The sequence below is a fragment of the Dasypus novemcinctus genome, chromosome 17 (genome assembly GCF_030445035.2).
Source record: "Dasypus novemcinctus isolate mDasNov1 chromosome 17, mDasNov1.1.hap2, whole genome shotgun sequence".
NCBI classification, from domain to species: domain Eukaryota; kingdom Metazoa; phylum Chordata; class Mammalia; order Cingulata; family Dasypodidae; genus Dasypus; species Dasypus novemcinctus.
Window position 1 is genome coordinate 11,224,784 of NC_080689.1, and position 14,433 is coordinate 11,239,216.

Here is a 14,433-nt window from a genome sequence, read left to right on the forward strand (position 1 = left end):
TGTTTTTAAAGCTTACTCCTGTGTGTGTGTAAGTCTATTGTAGGTAGGACCTTTTGATTAAATTACTTTAGCTAGGGGCCTTTGATTAAATTTTGTGACCCAGGATGGGTCTTAATCCCCTTACTGCACTCCTTTATAAACAGAGGAATAAAAAGCCACAGATACAGAAAAAAAGTTGCAGAGACAGAGAGGCCCCCAGAAATTGAGAGAAAGCTAGAGACAGCAGTCAGAAGCTGAAGGCATCATGGCCCCGAGAAGGCAGGGACTGGCAGAGCCCCCATTGCACCCTGCCATGCAGCAGGAGTCCAGGATTGCTGGAAGTCAACCTGGACATTTTTCTCAGCCTTGGAAAAAAAAATTTTTTTTTACAAGGTACTGGGAATTGAACCCAGGACTTCGTACATGGGAAGCAGGTACTCAACCACTGAGCTACCCCCATTCCCCTGGAACTGTAAGCTTTTAACATAATAAATCCCCATTGTAAAAGCCAACCCATTTCTGGTATGTTGCTACAGCAGCTTTTCACAAACTAAAACAGTTGGCTTAAACAATGGGAATTTATTAGCTGGATATGAGGATAAAAGAAAATCCAAATCAAAGTGTCATCAAGGCAATGCTTTCTTCCCAAAGACTGGCTTTCTGGGGCTGGCTGCCAGAGATTCTTGGTTCTTAGTTTGTCACATGGCAAGGCATGTGGCAGCATCTCCTGGTCTCTCCCTTCTCTTTAGGATTCCCTTAACTTCAGCTTCTGGCTGCTTCCTGTGTGGTTTTCTCTCTGAATTTCACTCTGCTTTTTTTTTTTTAAGATTTATTTATTTATTTCTCTCCCCTTCCCCCCCTCCCCCAGCCCCAGTTGTCTGTTCTCTGTGTCTGTTTTCTGCATGTTCTTTCTTTGTCCACTTTCTGTTGTTGTCAGTGGCACAGGAATCTGTGTTTCTTTTTGTTGCGTCATCTTGTGTCAGCTCTCTGTGTGTGTGGCACCATTCCTGGGCAGGCTGCACTTTCTTTTGTGCTGGGCAGCTCTCCTTATGGGGCACACCCCCTGCACGTGGGGCTCCCCTACGCAGGGACACCCCTGCGTGGCAGGGCACTCCTTGGGCGCATCAGCACTTTGTGTGGGCGAGCTCCACACGGGTCAAGGAGGCCCGGGGTTTGAACTGCGGACTTCCCATATGGTAGACGGACGCCCTAACCACTGGGCCAAGTCCACTTACCTTCACTCTGCTTATAAAGGACTCCAGCAATAGGACTAAGACCCATCCTGACTGAGGTGGGCCTCGCTTTTTTAACAGAAGCAACCTCATCAAAAGGTCCTACTTACAATGGGTTCACACCCTCAGGAATGGATTAAATTTAAGAACATGGTTTTTTGGAGTACATACAGCTTCAAACCACCACAGCCCTATAATCCTGGACGTAAATTGTATTAGTATAAGTTCATGATGTATTACAACTTAAAACAGACACACACAAAACTTTCCCAATTGAGTCCTCCAAAAGACCTGGCAACAATTTCCTAACTGGAAATATGAGTACCCTTAGCACCCCAATTATGGAATACTCAATTTGTGTGTGTACACATGTGCTGAGTGGGAAACTTGCTGAACTGATTCTAAAGTTTATATGGAACAGCAAACGGGCAAGAACTACCAAGACATTATTTCTTAAAGAAGATAAGTAAAATTATAAAACTCTTACAAGAAAACATAGGAAAATATCTTCAGGACCTTATAGTGGACAATAGATTCTTAGATTTTATACCAAAAGCACGAGCAACAAAAGAAAGAAAAAGTAAATTGTGCTTCATCAAAATTACAAACTTTTGTACTGGGAACATTATCAAAAAAGTAAAAAGACAACTTACAGAATGGGAGAACATAAGGTCACATTCGGAAGTTCTGGGTGGACTAGAATTGGGGGTGGGGTGGGGCAGGGAGGGCTAGTCCACCCAGTACACAAGCTCTTTAATGCTTCTAGAAGACTGTGTAGGAAAATATCTTCGTGAGCTTGGGTTAGGGAAGCATTTTTTAAAGGAGACTCAAATAGCACTGGTCATAAACGAGATAATAGATAACTTTAGTTCCATTAAATATAGGAACTTCTCATGAAAAGACACTATAAGAAGAGTGCAAAAATAAGCTACAGAATAGAAAAAGATATTTGTTATCTATATTACTTAAAAAGAACCAGAATTTAGAAAATTATAAATTAGCAAGTAAAAGAAAACCCAGTAGAAGAGTGGGCAAAAGACTTGAATGGAATTTCATGAAAGAGAATTATCCATATGGACAAACAAAAACATGAAAAGGTGTTTATCTAATCAGTAATTGGGGACTTGTAATTTTTTATATTAGCAGAAAAGTAAGAAGTCTGACAATACCAAGTATTTGTAAAGATGCAGGGTAGCAAATCTCTCAAACTACAAATTAGTATAAATTAATACAACCATTTTGGGAAACAGACATCATCTTTTGAACTTGAGTATTTGCTGTTTCATATCCCTTCACTTCCATTCAGGTCCCTAGGGAAGCCCATGCACTTGTGTACCCAGATACATGATCAAGAATATTTATAACAGCATTTTTCATAACCTTTTCAGCTCAAATATCTAGCCACAATGGAGGAGATAAATTTTGAAATAGGCATACAGTAGAATACTATAATGAAAATGGACAAAACTAGAGCTACATACATCTGTGTGGCCTAATATCTCAAAATAATTTTGAACAAAAAAGAAACAAAATACACACACACATATGCATATGCATATATTAATTACATTCATAGAAAGTTTCTTTTTTTAAGCAAATCTAAATATATTGTTTGGAGATCAATATTTTGATGGTAAAACTATAAAGGAAAGTAAGGGTAAATGTCACAAATGTAAAGGTGTGATTACTGACGGGGAGAAATAGAAATAGAAGGATATGGAATTGAGGTTTTTGGGATGTGTGCAATCTTCTACTTCATAACCTGGAAGTTAGTTACATGAGTATTTTCTTCATAATAATTTCTTAAACCACACATATGTATTTTTAAATTTTAATTTTTGTTGATGTATATATCATTTATACTATAAGGTCCAAACATCTTAAGTTGCACAGCTTAAGTGAATACATGTGTGTGTGTATATATGTGTGTGTGTCTACATTCACATACATACAACACACACCTGCATTACCATTGCCCAGACCAAGTGTAGCAGTTTGATATGGTTATGAATTCCAAAAATGGATATTGGATTATGCTTGTAATCTGGTCTACTACTGGGCATGATTGAGTTATAATTAGGGCTTTGATTGAGACATGTCATTAGGGCATAGAGTCCCCACCCCTTGGTGGGTGGGGACTCACAGATAAAAGGCATGGGAAAGGACAGAGTTGGAGCTTTTGATGCAAGGGTTTTTGATGTTCCAGTTTTGATGTTGGAGTTTGATGCTAAAGCTGGAGCCCCAGGGAGAGAGACAGAGCCTTCACCTGATAGTCTACAGTTGACCTTGTGGAGAGAGGCAAAGTCTAGAGAGCCTCAAAGTCTACGGCTGACTTTGTGGAGAAAAGAGAGGAGCTGAGCCCAGAGGAACCCAGGAAAGCTGAACCCTCGCAGGCGGCAGCCATCTTGCACCAACACGTGGAAATAGACTTTGGTGAGGGAAGTAACTTATGCTTTATGGCCTGGTATCTGTAAGCTCCTATCCCAATAAATACCCTTTATAGAAACCAACCGATTTCTGGTATTTTGGATCAGCACCCCTTTGGATGACTAATACACTAAGTTAGAAGAAGAGTTTGACAAACTTCTGTAAAAGGCCAGATAATAAAAATTTATGTCTTGTGGTCGTTTAGTCTCTGAGGCAAGAACACAACTTTGTCTTTGTAGTGCTAAAGCAGCCATAGATAATATGTTCATGACAGGCATGGATTTGTTCCAATAAAACTTTAAGAAAACAGGCAGTGGGCAGGAATTGGACTATCAGCCATGGTTTGCTGACCCATTTATATAGAACATTTTCAACATCTCAGAAGGTCCCCTCATGCCTCTTCCCAGTCAGTACCCCTTTTCAGAGATAACCACTGTTCTGACTTCATCACCATTCTGTAGTTTTTCTTATTAATATTTGTTTTATGCATTTTTCTGTATATATGCATTATTTCACAAATTACTGAATAGACTTGCTTAAAAAAGGATTATCATAAGTTGTATTATTTTAGAACCAGTCAGAAACATTGATTGCAGTGATTACCAAGTGATGAATGGGATGGATAGAGAGTTGGAACTGGACCAGCGGCATGTTTTGTGTGGGTGTGTGATTAGGTATTGTTAACCTGTATCAGAATGTCCTGGAGAATATTTCCCCCTAATATTCCCTTCTATCCTGGCCCAGCCCCAGGTGAAAATTTATTGTTATTTTGAGTCACTGTTCTGGTTGGGATGTATATCTTTTAGCACAGCTTCCTACGGTGTGCTTCTGGGTGTCTCTATAAATTAGATATTGGTTAAAGGTTTTGCTTACTCCCCTTAGGCAGTAAGAATTTCACCCTTCACCCCTGAATGTATGTATAGCTTGGTGACTGTAATACAGTTCAGGGAGTTTACACATCTGCCCCATGTTCAGCCAGGTACTTGTAGCTCAGAAGTTCTCTCTCTGGTTGCTCCTGAGAGGGTTTTACAAGACTGCAAAGTCTTGCAGACCACCAGATATGCGTGTAGTTTACCTTTAAGCCTCGCTTCTTAGGCGTTCCCTGAGTCAGAGTAGCTTATTTTTCAGCCAGCATTTGGTTGGAGGTTGGGCGTTAGTCCTTTGAGCGAATAGGACAGCCACATCTGTGTATTGGGTAATGCTTCAAGTCTGGTCCCCGTCCCACTGATTGTTCCTGAACGGGTACCACCTGGCCCATGCACAGGCTTCTGGACTCCCAAGGATCACTCTTCCTAGCTGTTTCTTTCCCTGGTTCTCTCTGTTAAACAAACTTCTGACTACTCTGCCATTTTGCTCATTGCTACTGGCATCCTACTGCCCCCCTCTTATTTACTTGCCACCAAAATCTCCGTTGATTTTGATAATGCCCCTATGCACTTTGTTGCAAGTCTTCTCAGGCAGAGTTGCTGAGCTACCAGTCCTTATAGCCTGCCCCTGCCCCCGAGGCGGGCGGTGCTGCACTTCTGGGGGACACTTATGAGTAGCATCCCTGGGCTTCTTGGCCTGCCCCTCCCAGTGGAACCTCATTAGCAGGCTGGGGCAGGGACAGTCGAATCCCTGGTATTCTCACCTGTCATGCTGGGGCAGAGCCCTAGACCCTCAGCGCGGGGAGGAAGGAACCCTTATCTTACTGGCAGCATCTGTCCAGAAAAGAGCTTCTGCCACATGAAACCAGGGGATTGGTAGTGGGATTGGAGCAGGTTGTGGCTCAATGTCACAGATACTCACTGTTCTAAGATTTAGTAGATTTTCTTGAATAAATGTATCTCCATTTTATGCATGCCTTTAGGAAATTTTTAGGAGACTTTCAGTTGTTACATATTCAGTTCTTTTAGTGTTGGCTGGACAGGTTCAGGTGTCAGCCGGGGATTTGTAGTGTTTAGAATTTAGGGCTCTTTTTTTCCAGGATTTTACCCTTCACTTTGCAGAGGCTGTGTTTGCCCCAAATCCTGTCCTCCAGTTCTTCAAATCAGTTAGACTGTGGAGTTTCTTTCAGAGTTTTAGTTGCCCTGATGGACCTGTACTTGGATAAAAGCCATAAAAATGGGAAACTCACCCAGTGCCATTCTCTTCTTCCAAGTGTCAGCCCCACTCCAATGTCAGCATGTCTATTTTGGATCATGCCCCAGTGTTTTCATCTTTTTAAAAAATATTTTACCCAGAATATATGGCTGTTATTTGAAGGAGGACTGTTCCAATAGGAGCCACTTAACTGAAAGTGGCATGCCCCTGATCATTAATTTAAGGCTGAATGCCAGTAAGTATGGTGCATCTGTGGTAATGAGGAACAGGTAAGATGCTCCATATTGAAAGTTGGAGTGCTTTAGCTTTATTTTAAGTGTGAATGGTAAAACAACTAACAGAGGATGGAATTATTCTTTTTTTTTTTTTTAAAGATTATTTATTTAATTCCCCTCCCTCCCCCGGTTGTCTGTTCTCTGTGTCTATTTGCTGCGTCTTGTTTCTTTGTCCGCTGCTGTTGTCATCAGTGGCACGAGAAGTGTGGGCGGTGCCATTCCTGGGCAGGCTGCACTTTCTTTCGCGCTGGGCAGCTCTCCTTACGGGTACACTCCTTGTGCGTGGGGCTCCCCTCCGCGGGGGACACCTCCGCGGGGGACACCCCTGTGTGGTGTGGCACTCCTTGTGCACATCAGCACTGTGCATGGGCCAGCTCCACACAGGTCAAGGAGGCCGTGGACCTCCCATGTGGTAGACGGACGCCCTAACCACTGGGCCAAGTCCGTTTCCTGAAATTATTCTTTCTTAAGCAAAACCTCAGGGCAATTATAAGTCCAGAAGGTCCATCTCAGACATGGTAAGCATTTCTAACCATTATCCAGATTAAGAAACTGATTTCTCATGTGCACAATACTGTTGATTTCTACTGGATTTTTCTGTTGCAAAGCTTATCACTTGATCATATCACATTAACTTAGAAAATTAAGGAGAAAAGTCACTTTGCTACCATCCTGAAAAGGGAAGTATGCAATGCCCTAGCCCATAAATTGGCTTAGTGCTATCCAATTGTATATTATGCTTTCCAAGATGATTTTACAGACTATTGTTGAACTTTTTTTTTCAATGCTGCTTGACTTACTTTATTTTTTTCATGCGTTCTCCTAAAACTGGGTTCATTTTTCCAGTTTTGTAGAAAAATAGATGTTCCAGCCACCATTTATTGAACTATATAGTCTTTAAGACCAATCTTATTTCCTGGAAAGATAAATAAGTCTCATCATGACTCATTTTCTTAAAATTCTTTAAGACAAAAAACATCTTTTGTTTTTACTTCCAAAGTACAATATTTCAAGAGCAGCAGCCGCATGGAGTTTTAGCAGCTTAACTTTACCCCCTATATAGAACTTTGTATAAACCAGTGATTTTACTAAAACAAAAAAACAAAAAAACCCACTGTCCTTGAAAGAAAGGAGAAGCTGTCAGGCATCAATGTAAAACTTGAATGATTAGGTCATAAACACGGCACTTACAAAAAGTAGCTTATTAGAATATTCCACCTAAGAAGAGGTTACTTTTTAATCCTTCCCTAAAAAAAAGGGAATGTAACAAAATTTCTGAAATGCCTTATACCCAAAACAAGAGCAAAAAAACAAACAAAAAAAACCCACAAAAATTGTGCTAACAACTCAAGAACTTTCAAAGTATTATTTTTACAGCAATGTTTCCTTCTCTCTCTTTTATTCTTTTTTTCCCCAAAAATAGTTGCTGAGAGCTTCTGGTATATCCTAAATTGCTAAGGTTCAAAATATAAAGATGAACTAGATGTCATCCCTGGCCTCAAGTTACATGTGTCCTTCTGCAATCCTTTCTTTTATTGAAGAAAACACAGGTTAGCGTAAAGATCCATGAAAATGGAAAGAGCTGACCTCTATCATGGAAAGTAGACCCAAAACTGTCTTCACTTCATATTCTGCTCATATTCTGGAGCTTATGTTATTGCATTGAATCCAGAGTAATAAATTCCATGAAAAAAGAAGTTTAGGGTGGGGAAAATAAAGAGAAGGTAGCCTGGAAGAGATAGGTAGTGCTGACTGAAGAGTGTCTTTTTAAAATAGAAGGTGTGATGCCATTTTAGTTAACACTGACACAGTCCATGAGAATTTGCACTTCATTCAGTGACAACTGGACCATATAATAAAGTATTATTTATACTTAGAACCTCAAAGATTAATGATTATTTCACACACGGTGCATGACAAAAGATTTTGTACTGAATAACTTTATTGTAAAAGTCACATAATCTTGCTTTTAGGTGTTACATAACAGGAAGTTATACAGCTGTAAATATCAATCTTCATTACCTTCTATAGTTAAGAAATTTTCAAGTTTGTGACATGTATGTTAATTGCACTTAAAAATTAAATATGCAGTGAAAGAAAGATATATTTATAATGACATCACTCAAAAGGATTTTTATGCCTGAATCTGCCTAAATTGATTACAAAAATTCAAAACCACCTTCCCACATAGGGTTTGTGTAAGAGTTTTCTCCTTCTCTGGACTGAACTAGTAAAAGGGATTAAAGGATTTAAACAAACGTGAATATCACTGAGAAGCACAAGAGGAAAGTCTTGATGTGACTGATAAAAACCAGAACACAACATTGCCTGGTTGAGAAAGAAAATATATAAATCTGTGTATAGTGCAAGCAGTAACTTCTTTGTCTTGGCTTCAGATATCTTTTCCACAATCAGGGCACAGGATGTCATCCCTTTCTGTGAGAAAGCCTCGGCCCACCAGTGAAAGGGAGCACTTCTTACAATTAAAGCAATCGTTATGCCACTGCCGCTCCTCAAAAGAGATGTACTTGGTGCCTCCAAGTCCTATTAAAATAAAAAAAACAATGTTGCATGCAGAAAGAAAGAGGACATTAACCAGTTAGAATCAGGCTACTGGGAGTGAAAAAGTAATTCCGGTTTGATATATGTCACAATTGCAATCGTGTAATATGGATGGTAGAAGTTTCTAGTGACAGGGTGGTATGGCTACATATAGAAAAGTGTGACTACATATAGAAATCAGACACTATGCACAGCCTTGAGGAGCTCTTAAGTATCAAAAGAAATAGAAATAGAAATTGGTTTCAAAACTATGTGATTAATGCTGTAACATATAATGTACTTCTTTTGTGTATTTGTTTACTTGTTTATTGTTATGCTTTTCCACTAGAATGAAACTCCCTGACAATGGGGCACCAGTTTTTCTAATTCCTTTAATGTGTGCTAAAGGAAGCATAGAAGAGGAAAAGATTAATTTTCTTTGTGACAGTCAGGAAAGGCCTCATGAAAGAAGTGATATTTAAGTGGGGCAGGCGAGAGCATGGACATTCTTGCAGAGGGAATTTTGTGAGATATCAACTTAGGTGAAAGAGTTGAATAATGTCAGCGCTTTAGTGAGGCTGGAGTAGTCGGTGGAAGACGGGGCTACTAAGATAGGTGGAAGCAGATTATGATCTACAAGCAGTGGAGAAAACCATGTTATATTTTTAAAGAAATGTAGCTGATTTCACTGTGATTGCTTGACTTTGATGACTTATCTCAAAGGTACATTCATCACCTATGATGATATAGTTGGTTTGTAATGCCATCAGCACACTGAAATAAAACAGAATCAAATGCATGAACTGATCTCAGAGTTGTAATTGATTCTGGTAAAATTTAGGTCATGAATTCCAATTACAAAAAGAATTCTTAAGAGAAAGTGATTCTTAAAGTAAAGTGGCTACACTAACTATTCCATTTATTCCAGTCTGAAATCTGACAAGCATGAGAAGTCTATAATTCACTCAACAGTTAGTTTCCTATTATAACTTAATTGACTAGGCTGTCAGCGGGGCATTAAGTCCTTTCAACAGGGGAGGAACCTTAGAGCTAATCCCCCTCAGCTAGTTAGTGACACTGAACTTGAACCAGGTCTTGCACCTCAGGTTCTCGTGCCCTTTCTAATAATACCATACTGCCTCTGCCACAGATGGAATGTGCACTAGCAAAGCTTTCCAACTCTCTTTTCTGAAACATCTTACAGTTTTAAGAGAATAAAGTTACATTGGATAATCCATGTAACCAAAATACTGATTGCCTTTACCAATCCTAGACATTTGGGCTGTGGAGCCTATCAACCGCAGAGCGTGTGCCCTGGCCTGGAGGCAGAACCTAAGGTGGTTGAAGGCCAGCGGTTCTCAAATTTTCCTGTGGCTTTAAAAATTTCAGTACCTGGGTCATAGCCCACACAATTAAATCATGACCCAGGCGTTAGTCATTTTGAAAGCTGCCTCTGTGTTTCCGGTATGCAGCCAAGTTTGAAAATCAGTGGTTTCAGTAACACTATACCTCAAAATAAGGGCAGGGGCTGGAGGAGGTTTGGAAGGTCGTTTTTCTCATCAGCAGATCTGTTACTCAGAGTTAACTGGGAAGCCAAGCAGCAGCTGCTAGGATGCCCCAGCATTTCTACCAGTCCTTGCTTCTCCTTTATTTCACCTGCAGGAAGTTCTGTTACATGGCAGAGCTGGAGCAAGGAGAGACACTGGCAAAGGGGAAGGATCAAGAAGGATGCTGGAAGTCTGTGATTATACTGAGAGCCACTGATTTTACACTTTGGATGGACTGTATGGTGTGTGAATATCATGGGTTTTTTTTTTTTTTTTTTTAAAGGGATGTTAGTAATAGGAGCTCTGCGGGGCAGCTGTCCCAGTCAAAAGCCTCCTTTTAGAAGCACCGCTATTGCCTGGAAACACAAGCAAAATGGGCAAATGGTAGAAATGAGAGCCAAAGACAGCCCAAGAGGGATGCATCCTTCTAAAGGAAAGAAGACATGTGGAAGTTAAGCATCATGCCACATAGAAACTTGGGATATATAAATTTAGAATTTGGTTCCAAAAATCATTTAAATTTTGCTAGAGAAAAAGTAATAAGAATCTGTTAGAAACTTAGTCTAAACTTTCAGTCTTGCACAACAGTTTGGAAATGGTCATAAATCCATTTTAGCTACAATTTCAGAATTCCTCTATAGGTTCCTGAACATTAGTTTCTGCTTTTCAGAGAATTAAGTCTTCTCTTTTGGAGGAAAGCTTTTAATTCTATTTAATGATATCTGCAATTAACACATATATATCTGATACTTTACATTTACAAAGTGCTTTTATGTAGGTTACTTCATAAAGCTTAATTTTATAAACATTTACCTCAACAATTTACTATCAAAACAGCATTAAAAATAGGGCAAAATTATTGCATTTTTCTCCCAGATTTAAAGGGAAATCTGTACATAAATGGCTGGAATCAGCTGTCTTAACAGAAAAATTGAGATGTTATGTTTTCTTGATGTGTTCATTTCATGTGGAAATACAACTCACTCTGAATTATACAGAAAGGATGATTTTAGTGACCGGGGGCTTTCAATCCCTACCAGTGAGTTAAATGAGTTATGAGAACTTGATTCCAGGCTTGAGGAAAGCAAAAGTGCAATTATACTGCAAAGCTAAATAAAAAAGATGTTTGGCCAGCCCATTGTGCTTATAGCACATGTGTCTGTCAGCTTTTTTTAAAAGGAGGTACTGGGAAAGGAACCCAGGACCTTGTACATGGGAAGTAGGGGCTCAACCACTAAGCTACCTCCGCTCCCCAATGAGAGTTGGCTTTTTAATGTTTGTTTTGAGGAAGTACCAGGGATCAAACCCCAGACCTTGTACGTGGGAAGTAGGTGCTCAGCCACTTGAGCTACGTCCGCTCCCGTGCCATCTTCAATCACCAACTGAATGTACACGAATTGAAAATATCACATAATTGAATTTTTTCTGTGCCATTTTATATTAAACTCACAGTTTTCTATCCCCACCTAGTCACTGATTTGCGTGGCTACACCTGGTGAAAATGTACAGGACTTTCGCATGACCAGCCATCTATTCTCCACACTAACTTTCTCAGTATATTTCAAGTTGAGTTTGGGGCCTGGCCCAGTGCTAACCAGATTTGAGGCCTATCACTTTGCCCAACCATTTGAAGGATACAAAAGAAATAGAGCAGACCCTCCGCCTTCACATAGCCATGGCCTTGTAATCAAAAAGCATCACTAAGATGCTAAGGAGCTCCTGTAAGAACTCAGCACAGTTGCCTAACCTGAAAATGCCATTTTCATTTTGCTTATATGGGTGTCATATACTCACAGGTGACAGTTTTAGAGATGATCCAACCCAAGCAGAAATAATAAACCTACTGAGAACAGACCAAGTGGTTTTAAGTGATCGGGAGAGCTAGAGGTGAAACAGTTTCCCACTGAAGTGTACCTAATATAACAAGGATAGAAAAAGCTGTTACCTGTTCAGAACCTTAGCAAGGCCTAGAGATTCCAGGTGTGTAAACGTTCACATGCTAAAACATTACACCTTGTTACCTTCAGATTGCTATGTGAAGAAGAGCAGATGGTTTGAGCATTTTCAGTGGGAATTCTGTGTAAGTTCAAACGAAATACTTACCACTGATAGGATTGGTGCACCCAGCACACTTCTTGGCATACAAGTCACAGAAGCAGTTCAGGCAATAGGCAAACTCCTCTCGGGACGTGAAACGCTGCCCAGACAGCTGCTTCTTGCAGGCAGTGCAAACGAAGCACTCCTTGTGCCAGGGCTGTTCACGGTAAGTGACTCCTCCAGTGGTGATGGGCTGGCAAGGAGGAAAAGGGGGGTGGGGTGGGAGTCCCCTCTGTTCTTAGAAAACTTCCTCAAGCCCTGTTACTGCCACTGAGTCAAGATTCGTCTCCAGAAAATATCTAAAAATATTTAAAAGCTACTAAGAAGCCTGTTTTACATGCTTTATAGACATCCCTTCATTGCATTGCTCTAGACCCTGGCTTTTCCATTTGTGAAACTGGTGCTAGCAGTTAGCACTCAGCCTCCTCACAGAGATGCTGGGGCAATGCAAAGTATAGGTGTTGTGCATCACGGCTTCCTCTACAAACAAAATGTAGAGAAGCGCATCAGAATGACGGCATGTAAAGTAAGGCAGGCATAATTTTAGGTCGTTCAAGTCTTACAGGTGTAACTTCTTCAGGAAAGGGAGGACTGAGAGGCAAGGGTCACGGAGACAAACTCGCTAGAACGTGCAAGGTCCAAAGGAGGGGAAGAGATACTGTACCTTTTTGCACTGAACACACTGCATGGCGTATTGTTTCTCATAGCAGGGCACACAGAAATTCTGATTGTCTTTAGGGATGAAACTCTTGGTTCCGATTGGCTGTTGGCAGCGATGGCAGATGAAGCAAGTCTCATGCCAGCTGCTGCCCTTATACTCCATCTTGCGGGTCCCTGTTATCAGAGTAAAAAACAAAATAGCAAGCTATTGTTAAAATGACTGACTTGAAGTCTGAGCAATCTGCTCTCAGCGCCTCCACCATCTAGTTTTGACCGCAGCAAGTCACGCAAGCTCTTGAAGGCTCTTCTCTAAATGGGGGCTAATTTCTATTTTGTTGACTTTGTCTTTTGATTCGTTGATATGTACCCACTTCCTAGGACAATATCTGTGCTAATAGGTACCCAGTATTAGTTTGTTGAAAAGTTATTAAGATCATAGGAAAAAAGTAGCTCTTGTCTCTCAATTATGCAAAATATAGAGATCTGGAATAGCTGAGACTAATCCTTTATGGAGTGTGAGTTTTGGAGCAAAGGGGCTACACTTTCCTCTCTTCTGGTTCTCAGTGGGATGGAAATGGTTGGGTGTGTGAATGAACCAAAAGTCTGAAGCCTGTTTCAGTGAGGAACCACTACATCACTCTCTGCATTGGTTGTACAAACCAAGTCATGGTGTATGGTGGTGGTTTTATGCATTGTGTTAAGTGCTGTAATTAAAATCTACATGTGCTATCTGTACATCCCATTTAGTAATTTTCTTAACTGTGACATCCATTTCCTTTTGAATAGCTATTTATCATTTGATGTGTTTGCATCATTTCTCCCAGTAGATTAAGATTTGGTTTACAGAAAACGCTGAATATTTGATAGATATTTGTCTCTTACTTTACAGAAGAAGTACATATGTTTATAGAAAGAGAAAGATATGGCAGCACCCTTTGTATGAAAAAGTAAAGAAGGATTTGGGGAAAAGAAGTAAATGGATGAAGAAATAGAGAGGTATTCCAAGTTCAAGGGCCAGCACACTGCAGCCTGTGGGCCAAATCTGGCCTACTGCTTTTTTCTTTTTTTTTAATCCTAGGTACTGGGGCTGGGGACTGAACCCAGGACTTCGTATGTGGGAAGCCAGCACTCAACCACTGAGCCACATAGGCTCCCCTGAGTTGGGTTTTTCATTTGTTTGCTCGTGGTTTTGTTTTGTTTTGTTTTGTTTGTTTTTAGGAGGCACTGGGGACTGAACCCAGGACCTCCCATGGGGGAAGCAGGAGCTCAACTGCTTGAGCCAATCTGCTCCCTGCTTGTTTTTTAAAATGAAGTTTTATTGGAACACAGCCATGCCGATTCATTTACTCCCATTGTCTGTGGCTGCTTTTGCATTGCAATGGTAACTTGAGTAGTTATAACAGAACATAATGGCTGGCAAAGCCCAAAATATCTGGTTCTTTAAAGAAAAAGTTTGCCAAATCCTGGGATCAGTTAACAGATGGAGAATGTGGAATGATGGGCAAAGTCAGGAAATGAGGGAGAATTAGGCCAGAGGCAAAGATGCTTGATCTAGAACCAGGTGTAAGCACGTGGAGATGATACAGGGAGGAG

The 14,433-nt window shown here is 40.5% G+C and overlaps 1 protein-coding gene across 2 annotated transcripts in view; it reads right to left on the reverse strand.

The window, feature by feature from the left end:
* Nucleotides 1-7,905: 7,905 nt before the first annotated feature.
* The window catches only part of FHL2 (four and a half LIM domains 2), a 63,031-nt gene continuing 56,503 nt past the window's right edge, over nt 7,906-14,433 (reverse strand). For both annotated transcript variants that reach the window (XM_004471267.5, XM_023592515.3), the window contains exons 4-6: nt 12,845-13,014; nt 12,187-12,373; nt 7,906-8,539 (exon numbers count right to left, since the gene is read on the reverse strand). In XM_004471267.5, coding sequence (XP_004471324.2) covers nt 8,388-8,539; nt 12,187-12,373; nt 12,845-13,014 — 509 coding nt within the window. In that variant the 3' untranslated portion in view covers nt 7,906-8,387. The remainder of the gene's footprint in view (nt 8,540-12,186; nt 12,374-12,844; nt 13,015-14,433) is intronic.